Raw genomic sequence first — 24,474 nt, forward strand, 5'->3', positions numbered from 1 at the left:
ATTATTGGTTGGTCGGATCAAAACCAATCAGAAGAATGATGACTAAAAAGAAGTGCAAGTATACATGTCCGCTTCCGTAGCTAAGTGGTCAGCGCGGCTAACTGTCATGCAGGGGACCCGGGTTCGATTCCCTGTACAACCAGTGTTTTTCCTTGGTGGGAGGACTGGTACGGAATTCAATCAGCCTCTTGAAGCCAACTGAGGAGCTACTCGACAGATTAGCAGAAGTTCCAAGATCGAGAAATCCGACAGCGGCCGGGAGAGCGGTGTGCTGACCACATGCCATTCCATGCCATATACGGTGACGCCACTGGCAGAGGACGAAGCGGCGGTCCGTCGGAGCCCAATGGCCCGTCTAGGCCCAGAACGTGGAACTTTTGTTGAGTATAAATGGTATGTTTAGAAATTTGACACTTTGTACTTCGTGTGTTATTAATAATAAAAAAGGGAATAAAGTTAAAATCCTACAATGATACTCCAAATATTTACCTTTAATTCTCTTTTGAATTCTGTTGTACGTTGGATCAGTGCTGGTTTCCGTAAAACTCGAGATACCGCACAGTCTGCACCTTTTAAGTATTACTGTTGTCCACGTAGAGCCATATACTTGGGTGAGACTTGGTAGAAGCCGAGCCGCCGTGTCTCAAGTGAGTTGGCCGGTTTTCGGATATATGATCCGCAACTTGAACGAGAATTACAAAGTACCCACGACTTAATTCCTATAAACAGAAACAATAAGTAACATACATCTTCCAATTACAATAATTAATGGAAGGTACAAAGGACACATATATTAAGTGTTTAATATATTAGGCAATAATAATTGTTCTAACTGTTATCAGAAATTGTGACAACAGTAGCTTTTAATTTGGTTGACGCTTCTGCTGTTTAAGTTCCTTTGTGCCCGGAACCTTAGAAGTTCCTTTACGAGATATTTGGTTAGCACCGTAATTTTTGAAAATTCCTGGCAGATTACAACAGTGTGCTGGACCATTGACGTTCACTGGAATGTTCTCTGCCAGCTGATCTATTTAAGCACGAATCACGGCCCACCCTCACAACTTTACTTCCGTCAGTCCCTCTCTCCTTACCTTCAGGCGGGCTTCGGTGGAGTTTGGAAGGTAGGAGATGTGGTTCTAGCGGAAGCGAAGTTGTGAGGCCGGGTCGTTAGTCGTGCTCGGGTAGCTCAGTCGGTAGACCACTTGCTCGTGAACGGCAGAGGTCCCACGTTCGTATCCGGCTTGGAACACAGTTTTAAGGTGCCGGGAAGTTTCTCATCAGCGCACACTCCGCTACAAAATGAAAATGCACTCCAGAATGTTATTAGTTGCCCCGAAGTCTGAGTTTCTTTATGCAAGTTGAAGATCCACATCTAGACGGACGCTTTCTAGAGAACACTGTGATACGACATGATCAGGTGTACCGAACTCGTCACATTCACAGCTGTCTGTCTCACTTTTGCCGTTTTTGTGTAGATATACAAGGTACTATCCACGTGTCGTTATGAAAGGAACATGCCTCTACTTGGGTTCACATACTGGAATTTCGTCTTCTCTCGAATTGGTAAACACGACGACCAGTGTCCTTATTGCCCCAGTGCCTCTGCCACGTACAGGTTCTCCAGCAGTTAAGCTGCACTTTATTCGTGATTTTTTTTTTTTCTCCAGTTACCTGCCTCACCTTCTCAATGCCCTATTTCCGCAGCCAACAGCAAGTACAGGTAGCTCTGTACCAGACAATTATATCAGCAGAATATATTCTCAAAATTAATAGCAATGCTTCTATTGGTGTTGTGCCAAATGCTCCCGTACCACTTAGAAGCGCAATTCGCTACACAGGTCTTAGGTGTATTCTCACACGTTGACAGCACTCTCACGTCGACATCTCCGAGAAAATATGCACAGAAAATACACTGAATGGCGAAAAGTTATGTGGAAGCACACGATGTGATGATAATAGCTAGCATCTCCTCGACGACTTGCCAGAAACGTTGAGACATACAGTCTGCGAGGTTTTGGAGATACTGATCCAAGCATCTTGCAGTGCTATCCTCAACGATTCTTCCTTGCCCATTCTGTAGAGAACCACCTTATTTCTTACATTATCAGACCCCCTAATTTTCAACATGCTTCTGTAGCATCACATCTCAGATGCTTCTATTCTCTTCTGTTCTGGTTTTCCCACAGTCCATGTTTCGGAACGTGGAATGTCAGATCCCTTAATCGGGCAGGTAGGTTAGAAAATTTAAAAAGGGAAATGGATAGGTTAAAGTTAGATATACACTCCTGGAAATTGAAATAAGAACACCGTGAATTCATTGTCCCAGGAAGGGGAAACTTTATTGACACATTCCTGGGGTCAGATGAATCACATGATCACACTGACAGAACCACAGGCACATAGACACAGGCAACAGAGCATGCACAATGTCGGCACTAGTACAGTGTATATCCACCTTTCGCAGCAATGCAGGCTGCTATTCTCCTATGGAGACGATCGTAGAGATGCTGGATGTAGTCCTGTGGAACGGCTTGCCATGCCATTTCCACCTGGCGCCTCAGTTGGACCAGCGTTCGTGCTGGACGTGCAGACCGCGTGAGACGACGCTTCATCCAGTCCCAAACATGCTCAATGGGGGACAGATCCGGAGATCTTGCTGGCCAGGGTAGTTGACTTACACCTTCTAGAGCACGTTGGGTGGCACGGGATACATGCGGACGTGCATTGTCCTGTAGGAACAGCAAGTTCCCTTGCCGGTCTAGGAATGGTAGAACGATGGGTTCGATGACGGTTTGGATGTACCGTGCACTATTCAGTGTCCCCTCGACGATCACCAGTGGTGTACGGCCAGTGTAGGAGATCGCTCCCCACACCATGATGCCGGTTGTTGGCCCTGTGTGCCTCGGTCGTATGCAGTCCTGATTGTGGCGCTCACCTGCACGGCGCCAAACACGCATACGACCATCATTGGCACCAAGGCAGAAGCGACTCTCATCGCTGAAGACGACACGTCTCCATTCGTCCCTCCATTCACGCCTGTCACGACACCACTGGAGGCGGGCTGCACGATGTTGGGGCGTGAGCGGAAGACGGCCTAACGGTGTGCGGGACCGTAGCCCAGCTTCATGGAGACGGTTGCGAATGGTCCTCGCCGATACCCCAGGAGCAACAGTGTCCCTAATTTGCTGGGAAGTGGCGGTGCTGTCCCCTACGGCACTGCGTAGGATCCTACGGTCTTGGCGTGCATCCGTGCGTCGCTGCGGTCCGGTCCCAGGTCGACGGGCACGTGCACCTTCCGCCGACCACTGGCGACAACATCGATGTACTGTGGAGACCTCACGCCCCACGTGTTGAGCAATTCGGCGGTACGTCCACCCGGCATGCCCACTATACGCCCTCGCTCAAAGTCCGTCAACTGCACATACGGTTCACGTCCACGCTGTTGCGGCATGCTACCAGTGTTAAAGACTGCGATGGAGCTCCGTATGCCACGGCAAACTGGCTGACACTGGCGGCGGCGGTGCACAAATGCTGCGCAGCTAGCGCCATTCGACGGCCAACACCGCGGTTCCTGGTGTGTCCGCTGTGCCGTGCGTGTGATCGTTGCTTGTACAGCCCTCTCGCAGTGTCCGGAGCAAGTATGGTGGGTCTGACACACCGGTGTCAATGTGTTCTTTTTTCCATTTCCAGGAGTGTAGTTGGAATTAGTGAAGTTAGGTGGCAGGAGGAACAAAACTTTTCGTCAGGTGAATACAGGGTTATAAATACAAAGCCAAATAGGGGTAATGCAGGAGTAGGTTTAATAATGAATCAAAAAATAGCACTGCAGGTAAGCTACTACAAACAGCATAGTGAACGCATTATTGTGGCCAAGATAGACACGAAGCCCATGCCTACTACAGTAGTACAAGTTTATATGCCAACTAGCTCTGCAGATGATGAAGAAATTGATGAAATGTATGGTGAGATAAAAGAAATTATTCAGATAGTGAAGGGAGACGAAAATTCAATAGTCATGGGTGACTGGAATTCGAGACTAGGAAAAGGGAGAGAAGGAAACATAGTAGGTGAATATGGATTGGGGGAGAGAAATGAAAGAGGAAGCCGTCTGGTAGAATTTTGCACAGAGCATAACTTAATCATAGCTAACACTTGGTTCAAGAATCATAAAAGAAGGTTGTATACATGGAAGAATCCTGGAGATACTAGAAGGTATCAGATAGATTATATAATAGTAAGACAGAGATTTAGGAACCAGGTTTTAAATTGTAAGACATTTCCAGGGGCAGATATGGACTCTGACCACATTCTATTGGTTATGAACTGTAGATTAAAACTGAAGAAACTGAAAAAAGGTGGGAATTTAAGGAGATGGGACCTGGATAAACTGACTAAACCAGAGGTTGTACAGAGTTTCAGGGAGAGCATAAGGAAACAATTGACAGGAATGGGCGAAAGAAATACAGTAGAAGAAGAATGGGTAGCTCTGAGGGATGAAGTAGTGAAGGCAGCAGAGGATCAAGTAGGTAAAAAGACGAGGGCTAGTAGAAATGCTTGGGTAACAGAAGAAATATTGAATTTAATTGATGAAAGGAGAAAATATAAAAATGCAGTAAACGAAGCAGGCAAAAAAAAGTCTAAAAAATGAGATCGACAGAAAGTGCAAAATAGCTAAGCAGGGATGGCTAGAGGACAAATGTAAGGATGTAGAGGCTTATCTCACTAGGGGCAAGATAGATACTGCCTACAGGAAAATTAAAGAGACCTTTGGAGAAAAGAGAGCCACTTGTATGAATATCAAGACCTTAGATGGAAACCCAGTTCTAAGCAAAGAAGGGAAAGCAGAAAGGTGGAAGGAGTATATAGAGGATCTATACAAGGGCGATGTACTTGAGGACAATATTATGGAAATGGAAGAGGATGTAGATGAAGATGAAATGGGAGATACGATACTGCGTGAAGCGTTTGACAGAGCACTGAAAGACCTGAGTCGAAACAAGACCCCGGGAGTAGACAACATTCCATTGGAACTACTGACGGCCTTGGGAGAGCCAGTCCTGACAAAACTCTACCATCTGGTGAGTAAGATGCATGAGACAGGTGAAATACCCTCTGACTTCAAGAAGAATATAATAATTCCAATCCCAAAGAAAGCAGGTGTTGACAGATGTGAAAATTACCCAACTATCAATTTAATAAGTCACGGCTGCAAAATAGTAGTGTGAATTCTTTACAGACGAATGGAAAAACTGGTAGAAGGCGACCTCGGAGAAGATCAGTTTGGATTCCGTAGAATTATTGGAATGCGTGAGGCAATACTGACCCTACGACATATCTTAGAAGAAAGATTAAGGAAAGGCAAACCTACGTTTCCAGCATTTGTAGACTTAGAGAAAGCTTTTGACAATGTTGATTGGAACACTCTCAAATTCTGAAGGTGGCAGGGGTAAAATACAGGGAGCGGCAGGCTATTTACAATTTGTACGGAAAGCAGATAGCAGTTAGAGTCGAGGGGTACGAAAGGGAAGCAGTGGTTGGGAAGGGAGTGAGACAGGGTTGTAGCCTATCCCCGATGTTATTCAATCTGTATATTGAGCAAGCAATAAAGGAAGCGAAAGAAAAGTTTGGAGTAGGTATTAAAATCCATGGAGAAGAAGTAAAAACTTTGAGGTTCACTGATGACATTGTAATTCTGTCAGAGACAGCAGGGGACTCGGAAGAGCAGTTGAACGGAATAGACAGTGTCTTGAAAGGAGGATATAAGATGAACATCAACAAAAGCAAAACGAGGATAATGGAATGTAGTCGAATTAAGTCGGGTGATGCTGAGGGAATTAGATTAGGAAATGAAACACTTAAATTAATAAATGAGTTTTGCTATTTGGGGAGCAAAATAACTGATGATGGTCGAAGTAGAGAGGATATAAAATGTAGACTGGCAATGGCAAGGAAAGCGTTTCTGAAGAAGAGAAATTTGTTAACATCGAGTATAGATTTAAGTGTCAGGAAGTCGTTTCTGAAAGTATTTGTATGGAGTGTAGCCATGTGTGGGAGTGAAACATGGACGATAAATAGTTTGTACAAGAAGAGAATAGAAGCTTTCGAAATGTGGTGCTACAGAAGAATGCTGAAGATTAGATGGGTAGATCACATAACTAATGAGGAGGTATTGAATAGAATTGGGGAGAAGAGCAGTTTGTGGCACAACTTGACAAGAAGAAGGGACCGGTTGGTAGGACATGTTCTGAGGCATCAAGGGATCACAAATTTAGCATTGGAGGGCACCGTGGAGGGTAAAAATCGTAGAGGCAGACCAAGAGATGAATACAGTAAGCAGATTCAGAAGGATGTAGGTTCAGTAAGTACTGGGAGATGAAGAGGCTTGCACAGGATAGAGTATCATGGAGAGCTGCATCAAACCAGTCTCAGGACTGAATGCAACATCAACAATGTTTCACAACCATACAATGGCGTGCTCCAGACGTATATCTCAGAAATTTCTTCCTCAAATTAAGGTCTATATTTGATACTAGTAGACTCCTCCTGGCCGTGAAGCCGTTTTTGCCACTCCTGGTCTGCTCATTATGTCGTCCTCTCTCCGTCCATTATGGATATTTTGCTGCCTAGACAGCATAATTCCTTAACTTCGGCTACTTCGTGATCCCCAATTCTGATGTTAAGTTTCTCGTTGTTCTCATTTCTGCTGCTTCTCATTACTTTCGTGTTTCTTCGATTTACTCTCAGTCCATACTCCGTGCGCGTTAGACCGTTCATTCCAATCAGGAGACCCTGTGATTCCTTTTCAGTTTCACTGAGGATAGCAATGTTATCAGCGAATCGTTTCATTGATATCTTTTCGTCCTGAATTTTAGTCCCGGTCTTGAATTTTTCTTTGATTTCCATAATTGCTTCTTCGATGTATAGTTTGAACAGTAGGGGCGAAAGACTACAGCCTTGTCCCACTCTCTCCTTAATCCGAGCACTTCGTTCTTGGTCTCCCAGCGTTATTGTTCTTTCCTGGTTCTTGTAAATGTGGTGTCACCGCCAGACACCACTCTTGCTAGGTGGTAGCCTTTAAATCGGCCGCGGTCCGTTAGTATACGTCGGACCCGCGTGTCGCCACTGTCAGTGATTGCAGACCGAGCGCCACCACACGGCAGGTCTAAAGAGTCGTCCTAGCACTCGCCCCAGTTGTACAGCCGACTTTGCTAGGAAAGGTTCACTGACAAATACGCTCTCATTTGCCGAGACGATAGTTAGCATAGCCTTCAGCTACGTCATTTGCTACGACCTAGCAAGGCGCCATCATCAATAGATATTTAACTTGTGATGCCTTACCGTCAGACCGATGTACACCACTTATGGATTAAAGTTAAGTATTACATCAACTACGTACTTTATTTGCTACTATAAACTCCTTCAATTGTTCCAGACCTCACGCCAGACCGCGTGTAATTAAACGCGTGCATTTCGGCCTCCTCTAGCAACACGATCTGTCTCCATAGCTTATTCGTACTTTTCTCAGAATTTCGAACATCTTACACCATTTTACATTGTTGAACATTTTATTCAAGTCGACGAATCCTATGAACGTGTCTTGATTTTTCTTTGGTCTCGCTTCCAGTATCAAGTGTAACGTCAGACCTCTCTTTCCGGTGCCTTTACCTTTCTTAAAAACAACCTGATCTTCATGTAACATATCCTCAGTTTTCTTTTCCATTCTTCTGTACATTATTCCTGTCGGCAACTTGGATGCACGAGTTTTTAAGCTGATCAGCGTGTAATTCTGCACTTGTCAGCTCTTGCAATGTTCAGAACTGTGTGGATGATGTTTTCCCGAAAGTCAGTTCAAAAATGGTTCAAATGGCTCTGAGCACTATGGGACTCAACTGCTGTGGTCATAAGTCCCCTAGAACTTAGAACTACTTAAACCTAACTAACCTAAGGACAGCACACAACACCCAGCCATCACGAGGCAGAGAAAATCCCTGACCCCGCCGGGAGAAAGTCAGTTGGTACATCGCCAGACTCATACATTCTACACCAAAGTGAATAGTCGTTCTGCTGCCACTTGCCGCAATTATTTTAGATATTCCGATGGAATGTTATCTATCCGTTCTGCCTTATTTGATCCCAGTTCTTCCAAAGCTCTTTTAAATTCTGCTTCTAATACTGGAACCCTACCTCCTCGAAATCGATCCGTTTCTTCTTCTATCACTTCAAATAAGTCTTTCCCCGCATAGAGGACTTGCCTGTACTCTTTCTGCCTATGCGCTCTCTCCTCTGCGTCAAACAGTGGAATTCCCATTCCACTCTTAGTGTTATCACTCTTGCTTTTAATTTCACCGAAAATCGTTTTGATTTTTCTGTGTGCTGCTCCAGTCCTTCCAACAACCATTTATTTTTCGTAATCAAAATATCCACGGGTATGCTGCCGGTCTATAGTGTCCAACGGGCACAATATTTCGGCGATCAAACATGTCGCCATCATCAGGTGAACTGACGGACTGAGCTCCTGTGAACGTGCCGGCACGGAGATCCGTACGCTATGGCTGCTCAGAGGGAACTGGGTTCGGTCGCGGCGGCGGCCGATTTAAATACCCTCCGCCCGCGGCGGCGGCTCTCAACTTCGCTCCCACCCCCAAGTTCACTCCGGTCGCAGAAATTGTTAGTGCTGTTGAACAGGTTGCAGCTCGACTTCCGCCAGAATCAGCCGAGGAAATACGTCGTGAAACTTGTCGTGCGTTGACGAAATCCAAGCCGATGAAGTCAAATATCAGCAGTAAAGAGAGGGCGGCCATTCGTGATCTGAGGGAGCGCTCTGAAATTGTTGTCTTACCGGCTGACAAAGGCAATGCTACAGTTGTTGTCTCCCATAAGGACTACACTGATAAGATGCAGAGCCTGCTAAATGACGATTCCTACCGAAAGATCAGCGTTGACCCTACAAAGAAGGTGGAGAACAAGACGAGGGCGCTTCTCAAGGACGCAGATTTACCGGAGGGTGACGCTAAGAAATTGTTACCCCAAGGTCCGGTACCGCCTAGACTATATGGACTCCCGAAGGTTCACAAAGAGGGGGTACCATTACGTCCCATTGTCAGCAACATCAGGGCACCTACATATTTGTTGGCCAAATACCTGACGGGAATATTAAGTCCTTATGTGGGTAAATGCCCTCATCACATCCGTAATTCCGTGGATTTTGTTAAACGCCTTGATAGCTTCAGGTTGGATGAGTCAGATATCATGGTGAGTTTTGACGTCGCTTCCTTGTTTACGAGGGTACCCCTGCGAGAGTCACTAGAATTGATTAGTCAGAAGTTTGACGAGAAGACCACTGAACTTTTTAGGCATGTCTTGACTTCCACGTATTTTCTTTTTAATGGAGAATACTACGAACAAACGGAGGGAGTCGCCATGGGTAGCCCACTCTCACCGGTGGTAGCGAATTTGTACATGGAGAACTTCGAGGAGGAAGCCCTGTCGTCATCCGTATGGAAACCTACTTGCTTTTTCCGTTACGTGGACGACACGTTCGTCATCTGGCCACATGGTATGGATAAACTCCTTGACTTCCTTACACATCTAAACTCCATACACCCCAACATCAAATTCACTATGGAGACTGAAACGGAGGGTAAATTACCTTTCCTTGACGTCTTGGTCAAGAGAAGGGCTGACGGCACCCTAGGTCATGGGGTGTATCGGAAGGCTACGCACACTGATCTGTATTTGCATGCAGACAGCTGCCACCACCCTTCACAGAGGAATGGGGTACTTAAAACTCTAGTACATAGGGCGCGCACTATCTCTGACGCAGAGAGTCTACCCCAGGAATTGGAACATCTGAGAACTGTATTTCGAAAAAATGGGTACTCAGAGTGGCAGATTCAACGTGCTCTCCGCCCAACCACTGCAGCACAACCTGTTGAGATGGATGAAGTCACGAGGGAGGAGGTAGGCACTGCATTTATTCCATACACAGGCGCACTCTCGGGGAAAATCGCCCGCATTCTGAAGAAACACCGGGTCGGAACCGTGTTTTGTCCTCCAAATAAAACTCGTGCACTGGTGGGGAGCGCCAAAGATGACCTCGGTTTGAGGAAGGCCGGCGTGTACCAGATTCCGTGTCAATTTGGCAAGTCGTATATTGGTCAGACGATGCGTACCGTCGAGGATCGATGCCGTGAACACCAGAGGCACACTCGACTGATGTATCCGAGCAAGTCGGCGGTCACTGAACATTGTTTGTCGGAAAATCACGCCATGGAGTATGACCGCACGAGGATTCTGGTACAGACGTCGAGATACTGGGACAGCGTTGTTAGAGAGGCCATCGAAATTCGCACCGATGACGACCTCATAAACCGTGACTGTGGCTCTAATCTTAGCAAGGCTTGGGAACCAGCGATCGGGTTAATCAAGAGTAAATCGAGCAGACATATAGTTTTGACGACCACGGCGGACAGAGCCATCACACCGACGTCATCTCAGACGCCGTCGCAATCTGTTCCACCGCGCGACCGTGGCGCTGGGCGCAGACGGCGGAGGGAGCGCGCCGCGGGCGGAGGGTATTTAAATCGGCCGCCGCCGCGACCGAACCCAGTTCCCTCTGAGCAGCCATAGCGTACGGATCTCCGTGCCGGCACGTTCACAGGAGCTCAGTCCGTCAGTTCACCTGATGATGGCGACATGTTTGATCGCCGAAATATTGTGCCCGTTGGACACTATAGACCGGCAGCATACCCGTGGATATTTTGATTATCAAATACGCCGGGAGAAGCTCAAGAATCATTTATTTTTCGATTTCTTCACTTTCTCCATGCAGCCGTTTAGCCTTAGCTTCCCTGCACGTCCTTTTTATTTCATTTCTAAGTGGCTTGTATTTCGGTATTGCTGGATTTCCATGAACATTTTTGCATGAACATTTTTGTACTTCCTTCTTTCATCAATCAGCTGGAGTATTTCTTGTCACCCATGGTTCCTTTGCAGTCACCTTCCTGATAGCTAAGTTTTCTTTTCCAACTTCTGTGATTACCCTTTTCGGAGATAACCATTCCTCTTCAACGGAACTACCTACTGACCTATACGTTATCGCAGTATCGATAGCCTCAGAAAACTTCGAGCGTATCTCTTCATTCCTTAGTGCTTTCATATCCCACTTGTTGGTGCAATGATTCTTTCTCACTAGTCTCTTAAACTTTAGCCTACTTTTCACCATTACTAAATTGTGATCTGAGTCATTATCTTCTCCTGGATACGCTTTAGAATCCAATATTTGATTTCGGAATCTCTATCTGACCGTGATGTAGACTGAGATTTCCCCGGAACTCCCGGCATTTTCCGAGAATATGTCCTTCTCTTTTGATTCTTGAATAGAGTATTCCCTATTACTAACTGATATTTGTTGCAGAACTCAATTTGTCTTTCTCCTCGATCATTCCTGCTGCCATGTCTGTGTTCTCCTGTAAGCGTTTCTCCTACTGCCTCCCCTAGATGCGCATTCCAGTCCCCCATAATCCAATTTTCTTCTTCATTTACGTGCTGAATTACCTCTGTCTTCATCCACTGTATACCTGAACTATTGTTGTCGGTGTTGGTTTGCTTTCGATTCAGAGTAACTCACTCTCTGTCCTATGTTCCTATTCATAACGAATCCCACTAACGTTACACTATCTTCTGCTGTTGTTGATAGTATCCTACACTCGTCTCCACAGAAATTCTTGTCTTTTTTCAGTTTGCCTGACTGACCCCCGACTATAGATTGAGCCTCTGCATTTCCCTTTTCAGATTTTCTAGCTTCCCTACCACGTTCAAACGTCTGACATTCCACGCAGCGATTCGAAGAACATGATCCTTCCTTAGTTATTCAATCTTGTTCTCGTGGTCACCTCCCCTTTGGTAGTCGCCTCCAGGAGATGCGAACGGGGAGTAGTCCGAAATATTGTGTTAATGGAGAGGTTACCGTGACCCTTTCGAAATATCGTTACAATATGTGTTTGTAAGACCCGTTGCAGGCAACTGCTAGTGTCAATAATAAACAAACAAATAACTAAAACCGAGCGAGGTGGCGCAGTGGTTACCACACTGGATTCGCATTCGGGAGGACGACGGTTCAATCCTGCGTCCGGCCATCCTGATTTAGGCTTTTCGTGATGTCCCTAAATCGCTCCAGGCAAATGCCGGGATTGTTCCTTTGAAAAGGCACGGCCAGCTTCCTTCCCCGTCCTTCCCTAATCCGATGAGACCGATGACCTCGCAGTTTGGTCTCTTCGCCCAAACAACCCAACCCAAATAACTAAATGTGGCCGTGTGTGTGTCGGCAGGTACCGAGACGGCCACGACCACATGGGCGAGCACCGGGACGACGAGGCGGACCTGGACGCCGGGGCGCCCATCGCGTCGCTGTCGCTGGGCGCCGAGCGGCCGTTCGTCTTCAAGCACCGCGACGCGCGCCGCCGCGGGCCGCAGCACAGGGACGTCCCACCAGGTCAGCGGCCGCTGCTGCTGCCGCTGCTGCACCCTGTCTGCTTTGGCTCTCGGCCTTCCCTCGGTGTTCCTGAATCTCTCTGAAGCTGTTGGGAGCATTCGGCGATTGTTTCAAGTGGTAGAGGGAGTAGTTGATGGTAGAAAATATTACTCGCCGCCTCAAAAGAGCGCACTGGTGGCTTTGGCGCGCTGTAGAGGGTGCACAGCTGGTACCAGGAGGCCACGTGACCCTCCACCGCCGACAAAAGTGATTGAAGAGATGTCAGTGTGACAGTCGGTTGTAATGAATCAGCGCACTGACATGGGCCGATGTGGAGACGTAACGTAACAGAAAGGCAGAAAGGAGCTGTCGTGCTTGCACGTTCCCATGACCACACCGTGAATGAATACGAATTTTCCAACCTCTCTACAAAGAATGGTGTACCACTCGCAGACATATAGAACTGCTTAAGAACGCTGTTCGTAAAAAAGTCCTAACCGACGACCAGTGTCAGTCAGTTTTAAACCCGGTAAGAGTTGCTACTGACACTGAATGCAGGTCCATCTCAACAAGTTTCCGAGCGAACATTGCGAAGGGAACTGCATGCTATCGATATTTATATTCAGTTACCTCGCTGAAAGACATTGCTGACAGTGCCAGATGAAGCTATGCATTTTCAGTGGGGTAAACAACACAGGAACAGGGCAGTAGATGACTGGAGGTGTATCGTGTGATCCGACTAGCAGCGACGTTGCCTCTTTTCAAACGCTGGAAGGCGTCGAGTGAACGAGCAGCTCTATGAAGCGTGTAATAAGCTGTGTAGAGTAGTCCAGACCGGAGGTAGTTACGTGATGTTTTCGGGGTGTTTTTTCCCACTACGACTTGGTAGCACACATTCTGGTTCCCTTCAACATGAACCAGGACATTTATTTAAACACTATCGGTGACCAAGTGTTGCCCTTCCTCGTACATCTCCTTGATGAGTATGCTGTGGATACTCCCGTCTTCCAATGTGACAACAGACGTATTCTCAGGGCCGCGAGCACACATTGCCAGTGTGACGAAGCTCAAAGCGTCATCCACCCGTAATCGCTTAGAAAATTTCTGGAAGAACGTGGAACAGCGAATGAAACGTAACAGTTAACATCCACGCAGTTTGATAACTCTACGGGATGTCATTATGAATGAGTTTCTTTGTGCTAGATATGACACCCTTAAGACACTTGTGGACTTTTTTTTTTTTTTTTTTTTTTCCTTGCGTAGCAGAGGCTTTTATTAAGGCTAACGACGGTGTACGAGGTATTATCGTGATGTCTTTTAGGGAAGATTACATGCTGTGTACTTGTGTACAAGACAATTAAGAACAGGAAACACAAATCCATGGCTGACTCTGGTACCTTCCACGGGAAATGCCATAGGATTTATTTTGTCTACTAGCGCTTGCATTATCTTCCAAAGTGTCACATCCGCCCGAAATTCTTCGCCTAAACATTGTTTTTCGATTTCCGAAGCGTGCTGACCATCTAATCTCTTACCATGGCTCATCCTATGTAATTCGGTGTTGTTGGTGGTGGTGTTGCTGATGCTGCTGGTGTGATACAGCTCTCCACGCTAGTCTATCCTGTGCAAGTCTCTCAACCTCTACTTTACTACTGCATCTCACATCTATTTGAACCTTCTTCAGTATTCGGGCCTTTATCTCCTTCCTGTCTTTACCTCCCACATTTCTCTCCAGTACCAGTACCCTCGCGATATGTTCTATCAGCCGATCCCTCCTTTGATTCAGGTTGTGCCATAAATTTCTTTTTTATCCCCAATCGATTCAATACCTCTTTGTTACTTGATCCATACCTCTAATTTTAGAACTTCCAGCATTGCAGCGGCTCAGCAATCGTACGTATCGAAATAATTATGAAAAATCCGCCTCGATTTTACAAACTACCTGGTGTTTACCTAGGTTTCAGCGTGGATAACCACGCCTTCTTCAGAACAAATATAAAACAGCTTGCCTAAATAGGCAGAGTCAAAGGCTGAAATGGCCGCTGTAGGTGTTGATTTTAGCCTTTGACTATGCCTATTTAGGCAAGCTGCTTTATATTTGTTCTGAAGAAATCGTGGTTATCCACGTTGAAACCTAGGCAAACACCAGGTCCTTTGTGCAATCGAGGCGGATTTTTCATAATTACCTCTAATTTTCTTCGTTTCTTTTTAGCACCACATTTGAAAAACTTCTATTATCTTATTCTATGAACTAATCATCATCCGCGTTTCACTTCAGTAGAAAGCTAGACTCTAGACACATACCATCAGAAGAAAAGAGCTCCTAATGCTTAAATTTACATTCGATGCTAAATAATTCAGGTTTTCAGAAAAAATGCCAGTCTGCATTTTATATCTTCTCTACTTTGGCTCGATTATTTTGCTACTCAAATACTATAACTCAGCTACAGTTTCTAATGTCTCATTTCTTAATCTAATTTCCTCAGCATCGCCTGATTTAAATTTCAAGACTCTGTCCATTCCATTCAACTACTCTTCCAAGTCCTTTGCCTTTAAGAGAATTACGGCGAACTTCAAAGTTTTCAGTTCTTCTCCATCAACTTAAATGCCATTTCCAAATTTACTATTGATTTTTTTTCACAGCTTGGTCAATCTTCAGCTTCAATGACATTGGTGATAGACTACAATCCTATCTCATTCCCTTCTCAGTCACCGCTTCTCTTCCATGTCCTTCGCCTATTATCATTGCATTATGGTTTCTCTAGAAGTCGCTCAGCGTATTTTATCCTTGCTATCTTCAGAGCTTCATAGTGTGTATCCCCGTTATTTTATCCCTGCTATCTTCAAAGTGTGTATTCCAGTCAACGCTATCTTTTGGTATCCACGAATCTATAAACACTATGAACGTAAGTTTGCATTTCTTTCACCTATCTACGTTTATATCTACATGCATATTCCGCAAACCATCGTATGGTACGTCGTGGAGGGTACGTTTTACCACTGCTAGTCATTTCCATTCCTGTTCCACTCGCAAATGGAACAAGGCAAAAATGACTGTCTGCCTGCCTCCGCACGAGCCCAAATTCCTCTATCTTTTGTTCGTGATCCTTTCTGGAAATGTACATTGGCGGCAGTAATATCGTCCGGAAGTCAGCTTCAAATGCCGGTCTCTAAATTTTCTCAACAGCGTTCTCAAAAAGAACGTCGCGTTCCCTTCAGGGATTCCCATTCGAGTTCCTGAAGCATCTCTGAATCACGTGTTGATCACACATACCGTTAAACAATCCAGCAGCCCGCCTCTGTAGTGCTTCGATGTCGTCCATTAACCCTATTGTCGATCCCTAGCACTTAGCAGTACTCAAGAAAGGGTCGCACTAGTGTTCTATATGCGGTCACTTATGCATATGTGCCACACTTCCCTAAAACTCTCCCCACTACAATCCTTACATGCTCGTTCCACTTCACATTGCTTTGCAACGTTACGCGTAGACACTTAATCGATATGTTTGTCAAGTAGCATACTAGTAATGCTGTATTAGAATGTTACGGGACTATTTTTCCTAGTCATCTACATTAACTTATGTTTTTCTACATTTAGAGCAAGCTGCCATTCGTCACACCAAATAGATATTGTGTTTACGTGATCCAGTACCCTCACAGAGTCACTCAACTTCGACAGCGTCCCGCACGCCACAGCAAACAGCTGCAGATTGTTGCTCACATATCCGTCAGATCATTTATTTATATAGAGTAACAGCGGTCTTATCACACTTCACTGGTACACTCCTGACAATAACCTTGTCTCTGATTAACACTCGCCGTCGAGGACAAAGTAAGAAGTCCTGTTACTTAAGAAGTCTTCGAGCCACTCTGACATCTGGTTAGCTATTCCATAAGCTCATAGATTCGTTAATGGGCTGCAAAGGACCGCCGACTCAAACGCTTTTCCGAAATCTAGGGATATGGAACCACTTCTCCGTAGTTCGCAGGATATCGTGTCAGGAAAGGGCAAGCTGAGTTTCACACGAGCGAAACTTTCTAAAACCATGTTGATTTGTAGACAGAAGATTTTCCGTCTCAAGGAACTTTATTATATTCGAACTGAGAATATGTTCAAGAATTCTGCAGCAAATTTGTTTACTTTTGATGGCCAGTTCTTTTACGCTTCTTATACATGGGACTCAGCTGCGCTATTTTCCAATCGATTGGGTCTTTGTGCTGGGCGCCAGATTTGCGATAAATGCGAGCTAAATAAGAGGCGAATGTCGTAAAGTACTCTTTGTAAAACCGAATGTGGATTCCATCCAGACCTGGACAACGTTGTCTGCCTTCATGTGTTGTGGCAACAGTGGTGTACGGAGGAGGTGGTGCTACAGTTTGGGAGTGCTTTTCGTTGTTAGGGTGCGGTTCTCTTATTGCTTTTAAGAGGGGAAGGATGCAAACACATTTTGCGGAATTCTGTAGTACGTCCAACAGTGGAGCAGTTCGGAGACAATGACTAATTGTGTGATCACGACAATGCACCATGCAATAAAGTAGCGTCTGTGAGGCAGTGGTTTGTGAAGAATAATATTCGTGGAATGGACTAGGCTGCCCAGAATCTGTTCGACAACTCTTCTTGAAAACGAGAACGACATGTTATTGGGAACTCCTCGCTCCTCAAGAGAACTACGGTACACTTTCCAGTATAGGCGAAAGTTCTTTCACGCACTTTGTGTAGTATCGCGTAATTTTACGCAATATCGTGACCCTACTCTGTTGAGCGACTAAGTAACTTTTCCATCCAATGGTAACTTATTTCGATCTCTGTCATTTTGTCGTTCGTGCGACAAATTAAAGGAGCTACTGAAGTGCGACCCTTCTCTGTGGAATGCTTTTGGAAAAAGCGATTTAGTACTTTGGTCTTCTCTTTTTCATCCTCCGTTTCAGTGCCTTTATGATCACAGAATAGGAAAGATGGCTTCGATCCCTTTACTGATATAACGTAAGACCAAATTTTCTTAGCATTTTTTGTCAAGTCGGCAGGTAGAACTGTACTTTCGAAATGGTTGAACACACTACAGATGGCTCTCCTCAGTTTAATTTTGGTTTCCTTCACTTTTGTTTGAGAAGTTTTGGCTACGTTTGGATTTGCAGTGAAGCTCTCTCTGCTTCCGCGAGTAGCTTTATAATGCAGCTTTAGAACCACCTCACGTCTTTTCCATTCTTACAGCTTTATTCGGCCCATACCTGCGAAAGCATACTGTCCAAGGCTCTTGAACTTTGTCCATTGACATTCAAATTTGGTAGTGCTGGAGCTGAAATTTTCACGCTGAACGCAGAGGTAATCTGAAATAAGTTTCTTGTCATACTCGCTAAGCAGAAACACCTTCCTACATTTCTTTGTATTCCTGTTCACAGGCGTATTTATAACTCAAGTCGTACCGTCAGCATGGCCTCGCGTGTTCCTACATTTGTCCGGAATTCATACTGATCTTCAAAAAAATGGTTCAAATGGCTCTGAGCACTATGGGACTTAACATCTATGGTCATCAGTCCCCTAGAACTTAGAACTACTTAAACCTAACTAACCTAAGGACAGCACACAACACCCAGCCATCACGAGGCAGAGAAAATCCCTGACCCGCCGGGAATCGAACCCGGGAACCCGGGCGTGGGAAGCGAGAACGCTACCGCACGACCACGAGATGCGGGCTACTGATCTTCCCCGATGTCAGGTTCTGCCAGTTTTTCCATTCTTCTATACATGACTTGTGTTGGTATTTTGCAAGCTCGACTTATTATAAACATGGTTTAGTGATATTCACACCTGTCTACTTTGGAATATCCGATATAGATTTAACTATTACCGTTCATTGAGAAATTCTGAAACTCACCTTCTCGCTTTCCATTTTCCTCTTTCCCCTTTTAACTTAAAAACTCTACTGTATATATCCCTTTTAGTGTTTTTTATGTTACGTAGTCTGGGCCCCATTCATGTACTACTAACGCTTACTCAAGGTCAAACCTAGAATTTTTATCTGTCACTTCTCACTCACTCCACCTCTGGCAATGTAGAAAGTTTCAGGTTGGACAGTTATTCTAATCAACGTTAAACTGTAGGTCCTCCTATAAGTGAATGGGTAAATGAGCTCAAACGTCCCTTAAAACAAAAAAGTCTAGTAAAGCATCATGGTGCTCAAACCAACCCTGGAGTAGATTAAAGCTTTATCTTTTCTTTAACTTCATTGAAAATAGCAATATTATCTGCAAAAAGACTGAGGTTACAATTAATGTTTTCTGTCATGTCATGAATACAGAGGATGAACAGTAAGTGTCTCAACAAGTAGTTCAGTGCGTAAACGTCAGCGCATTTGTGATAAAATTAGCGGGAAGACGGGTTATTCGCATACCTCCAATGGGTTTGACGGAGCATTGAATGAGCCAAGTCGGAACAAGGTCCCTGGAGTAGGTGACATACCCTCAGAATCACCGAGATCCTTGAAAAAACAGGATGAAAAAACCGCTCCACCTTGTGTACACGATATAGGAAAAAGGCGAAGTGCCCCACACTTTAAGAAGAATGGAATAATTATATTTCTGAAAAAGACAGGTGCTGACAGGTGTGAATATTATCAAGCTATCACTTTAATAATTCATTTTAGCAAAATACTGACGCAAATAACCTACAGAAGAATGGAAAAACTGGTAGAGAATGACGAGGAAGAGCAGTTTGGTTCTGGAAAAACGTAGGAACACGCAAGGGAATACTGACTTATCTTAGACGACAGAGTTGTACAATTCCTCTTGATACTTCACAAAGTAAGCAGGTTCAAAAATGGCTCTGAGCACTATGGGACTTAACATCTGTGGTCATCAGTCCCCTAGAACTTAGAACTACTTAAACCTAACTAACCTAAGGACATCACACACATCCATGCCCGAGGCAGGATTCGAACCTGCGACCGTAGCGGTCCCGCGGTGCCAGACTGAAGCGCCTAGAACCGCACGGCCACACCGGCCGGCCTGTCATGTTCAAATGGTTCAAATGGCTCTGAGCACTATGGGACTTAACTTCTTTGGTCATGAGTCCCCTAGAACTTAGAACTAATTAAACCTAACTAACCTAAGGACGTCACACACATCCATACCCGAGGCAGGATTCGAACCTGCGGCCATAGCGGTCGCGCGGTTCCAGACTGTAGCGCCTACAACCACTCGACCACTCCGGCCGGCTCTATCATGTTCCAAACATCGTCTGCATAAAGTGTCCTGCTATCTTTCGGACGTCCTGTTGAGAAAATATGCTCTCATTTCTTTTTTGTGTAATGTTTAGACATAGTATTTGCCCTATGAGTCACGCTTGACGTAATCCCCAGCAACAGACTATACACTATGTGATCAAAAGTATCCGGACACACCCCAAAACATACGTTTCTCATATTAGGTGCACTGTGCTGCCACCTACTGCCAGGTACTCCATATCAGCGACCTCGGTAGTCATTAGTCATCGTGAGAGAGCAGAATGGTGCGCTCCGTTGAACTCACGGACTTCGAACGTGGTCAGGTGATTGGGTGTCACTTGTGTCATACGTCTGTACACGATATTTTCACACTCCTAAACGTCCCTAGGTTCACTATTTTTGTTGTGATAGTGAAGTGGAAACGTGAAGGGACACGTACAGCACAAAAGCGTACAGGCCGACCTCATCTGTTGCCTGACAGAGACCGCCGACAGTTGAAGAGGGTCGTAATGTGTAATAGGCATATATCTATCCAGATCACACAGGAAATCGAAACTGCGTCAGGATCCACTGCAAGTACTGTGACAATTAGCGGGGGTTGAGCAAAACCTGGATTTCATGGTCGAGCGGCTACTCATAAGCCACATATCACGCTGGTAAATGCCAAACGACGCTTCGCTTGGTGTAAGGAGCGTAAACATTGGACGACTGAACAGTGGAAAAACGTTGTGTGGAGTGACGAATCACGGTACACAATGTGACGATCCGATGGCAGAGTGTGGGTATGGCGAATGCCCGGTAAATGTCATCTGCCAGCGTGTGTAGTGCCAACAGTAAAATTCGGAGGCGGTGATGTTATGGTGTGGTCGTGTTTTTTATGGAGGGGGCTTGCACCTCTTGTTGTTTTGCGTGGCAATATCACAGCACAGGCCTACATTGATGTTTTAAACACCTTCTTGCTTCCCACTGTTGAAGAGCAATTCGGGGATGGCGATTGCTTCTTTCAACATGATCGAGCACCTGTCCATAATGCATGGCCTGTGGCGGAGTGGTTACACGAGAATCACATCCCTGTAATGGACTGGCCTGCACAGAGTCCTGACCTGAATCCTATAGAACACCTCTGGGATGTTTTGGAACGCCGACTTCGTGCCAGGCCTCACCGACTGACATAGATACCTCTCCCCAGTGCAGCACTCCTTGAAGAGTGGGCTGCTATTCCCCAAGAAACCTTCCAGCACCTGATTGAACGTATTCCTGCGAGAGTGGAAGCTGTCATCAAGGCTAAGGGTGGGCCAACAACATACTGAAGTCCAGCATTGCCGATGGAGGGCGCCACAAATTTGTAAGTCAATTTCAGCCAGATGTCCGGATACTTTTGATCACATACTGTACGTCGTAAATTTCAAAGGGCTTTGTAAGTGTAACTACGTGTCTCTACCGTTAAACTTGGAAATGGCTTTATGGTGGTGTTAGCCCGCATCTCGTGGTCGTGCGGTAGCGTTCTCGCTTCCCACGCCCGGGTTCCCGGGTTCGATTCCCGGCGGGGTCAGGGATTTTCTCTGCCTCGTGATGGCTGGGTGTTGTGTGCTGTCTTTAGGTTAGTTAGGTTTAAGTAGTTCTAAGTTCTAGGGGACTGATGACCATAGATGTTAAGTCCCATAGTGCTCAGAGCCATTTGAACCATTTTTATGGTGGTGTTGATCAGTTTTGTGGTGTTCCTTTGCTCCTGTTGTCCTATCCCTTCCTTGGGATGTGCTGTTTTCATGATTTGCAAATTTACTTTTGTTTTAGCCCTTTGGCTGGGTTCCCTTATTATTGCTGCAGTGGCGAGGTAACATAAGAGAGGAAACTTGTGTCCTCCACTCGTCTATGAACTGTGTAAACTTTTTCTGTGTGCTACCGCGTTTTGACTGTTTGTGTATCACATTTTCTGAGTTGGACATCCTAGACCAGCCTAAAAACCGCACTAAGACTGGCTTGTTAAAGTATCAGATGCGTAACGTATAGTAGATGGCACCCACAGAGCTCTCAAAGAAATTAACTAAACACCTCAGTTGTATCCAACAGTAGTTCTGAGCTCATAGGCATTATCAGCATCATTGAACCCATATGCCATACAGAGTCTTCCCCTATTAGTAGAGAAGAAAACTATATGTATCAGAAACAAAAAAAATTATCATTTGTGATGAATGCCAGAATGTGCGAAAATAGTGCATTTAGTGCATAAACACACTGATCTGCAAAACTTGAAGACAAAAGTAGCTTTCAGATGATTGACCACTGCCAAGTAACACAACCGACGGAACTTGTATCATACATAGAAAGAATTGTTGCAGTATTGTACGAAAGGCGACTGACAGAAATGCGCAATGAAACGAACAGGAATGACACTTTGTTCAAAGCCAATAATTACACTGAATTCACCACAATTCCATGGACATTGTGGACGATGGGACATGGTTCTTAATAGTGTGAGTGATCATCACGGTGGCACTGCATACTGTGCAGTATGTTCCAAAGATAGCCATGAAGTTGGTAAGGAATTCTTGTGGTGGTACAGTTTCTTCCTACACGAGCATATTGACAACTGCTGGATGGTCGTTCGTGCATGTGGACATATTGCAATATGTCTCCCCAATGCAAAACAAATGTAATCAATGAGATTTAAGTCAGAGGAATGGGCAGGCCAATCCGTTTGCCAAATATCCAGTTGTTCCAAGAGCTCGTCCATCTGCACTGTTCGATGCAGTCATGCAGTGCCTTTCATAAAAATAAAGTCAGAGCCGAATGGACCCCCGAAAAGACACCCATGGAGGAGTAGTATATTGCACAATAACGTTGATGTGTGGGAGTACCGTGTTCACAGATTTTGAGGTTATTAGATCTATATAAAATTATGTATGTATGTATGTATGTATGTATGTATTAAACTGGAGACCTAGAAACGATGGAGAGGCTTCCTACCGCCGTAGCCCTCAGTGGTTCACAAACCCATAGCAGACCACCCACCCCTCCGTACCTCACACCAAACCCAGGGTTATTGTGCAGTTCGGTCGCTAGTGGTCAACCCTCGTGAGGCAATGATATCACGCTAGTTAGTGTTTTGTGCTATGACCATCGCCACATGTCCTGAAACTTGAGCTGTCATTGGTTGCCTGAGTATCACTCTAGCAGTGCTATGTTTGATTCTGCTAGCATTCATTTAGCTATGTGAACATTTGCAAAGTAATTACTCCTGGCGAGCAGAGAGCAACGAGGCTGCAGCGTCAATGTAATGAGTCTCCCAAGGAGCAGCGAGGCGTGCAACTAGCGACGCTGCAGTTATAAACATATCCCTAAGGATTCACTGTTGGCACATTGCACCTCGCTGCTCATTGGAAGCCTTGTTACATTTACACTGCAACCTTGGTGCTCGTCGAGAGTAATTATGCTGCAGCTGTTCACATATCGTCCTGCTGGAGTGGACTTGAAGCAGCCAATGTTTCAAGATGGCCAGCGAATGCTGCTGTTCCAAACACAAACTAGCGTGATGTCATTGCCCAGTGTGTGTCACAGCGAGTAGCGCTGTAACACACACTGGGCACGTATCCAGGACTGTGAATACAGTTTACAGTAGCAAACGTAATAGATGTTTACTGCAGGCTATATTCGTGTACAATAACAAAGGAATGTGTCCTTATTTGTTGACTGCATTCTGTACATCGTTAACACTAACGAAGAGCTAACAGTAGAAGCTCTATGTTTGACAGCAGCTGAGATGAACAAGTGCCCTTAGTTCTTAACACTGGAACATCAGTTTTAGATCCCACGTTTACTGGACATTTTTGTCTTGTTTTTGGCTATACCATCTCAAGATATGGTGTACTTTTTTTTAACACCCTATCTTTCAGCCGACCTGAGGCTGAACACCCCAACCCTACTCCCTGGCTCGAAAACTAATGCTCCATGTGTTGCTCTAAGTGAGTAAGGTAAACAATTGTTTAGATACAAAGACAAAAATATCAGGTAGAGAGCTGTCATTTCATGAAGGCCCTGGGAGTTTTTAACTGCAGCTAGTGCACAACATTTGCAGAATTAAGTATTTTGGGACTGAAGCATTGAACGTGTTGCAGTGAAACTGCTGCTGGAGCACGGCAGCCTGCTGATGATGAACCCGCCAACCAACCGGCTGTGGTTCCACGCGCTGCCGCGGCGCAGGTCCTGCCAGCAGCCGCGCATCAACCTCACCTTCCGGAAGATGCTGCCACAACCACAGCCTGCACAGCGCAAGAGGTCTGCTCCCACCACTCGCTGACCGGTGTGCTTCTATTTCCTGTTAGTGCTGTCACCGAACCTATGGACACTGCTAATTTATGTATTTATTGATCCAAAGAAGTAAGTGTTAATTGATGCAAAGACATACAGAAAACGAAATGGAAAATGCACTAAGTTTGCATTACTATACCAATTCATCACTGTCTAAAACTGCACTGTTCAAAATAAAAACGGTATGATGCACATAACCATTTGCTGACGTTCCTAAAATAAGTTTATCCTGCTATAGAATGTGTGTAAATGTTACCAGGCAATCATGTGATCCTCAGCTGCTGTCGTAAGTCAAAGCGAGAAATAGTGTGTATGTGCCACGCTTTGTATAACAGTAATGTAGGTCGATGTGCAGACTTCACAGCATGACAGGAAGGAGCCATAATGTACATGACCTTATTTGTTTCAGGGCTCCACACATACAGTACCTTTTTTACATCACAGTTACCTATACATAAAAATTTTAATATG

At 45.2% G+C, this 24,474-nt stretch overlaps 1 protein-coding gene across 1 annotated transcript in view; it reads left to right on the forward strand.

Annotated features, from left to right (window-relative positions):
* Positions 1 to 24,187, forward strand: part of LOC124794794 (DNA oxidative demethylase ALKBH2-like) — a 174,281-nt gene extending 150,094 nt beyond the window's left edge. Inside the window, exons 4-5 of the mRNA XM_047258452.1 lie at positions 12,330 to 12,493; positions 23,811 to 24,187. Of these exons, the coding sequence (XP_047114408.1) occupies positions 12,330 to 12,493; positions 23,811 to 23,992 (346 nt within the window). The 3' untranslated portion in view covers positions 23,993 to 24,187. The remainder of the gene's footprint in view (positions 1 to 12,329; positions 12,494 to 23,810) is intronic.
* The last annotated feature ends 287 nt before the right edge of the window (positions 24,188 to 24,474 follow it).

This window comes from Schistocerca piceifrons, chromosome 1 (genome assembly GCF_021461385.2).
Source record: "Schistocerca piceifrons isolate TAMUIC-IGC-003096 chromosome 1, iqSchPice1.1, whole genome shotgun sequence".
Taxonomy (NCBI): Eukaryota; Metazoa; Arthropoda; class Insecta; order Orthoptera; family Acrididae; genus Schistocerca; species Schistocerca piceifrons.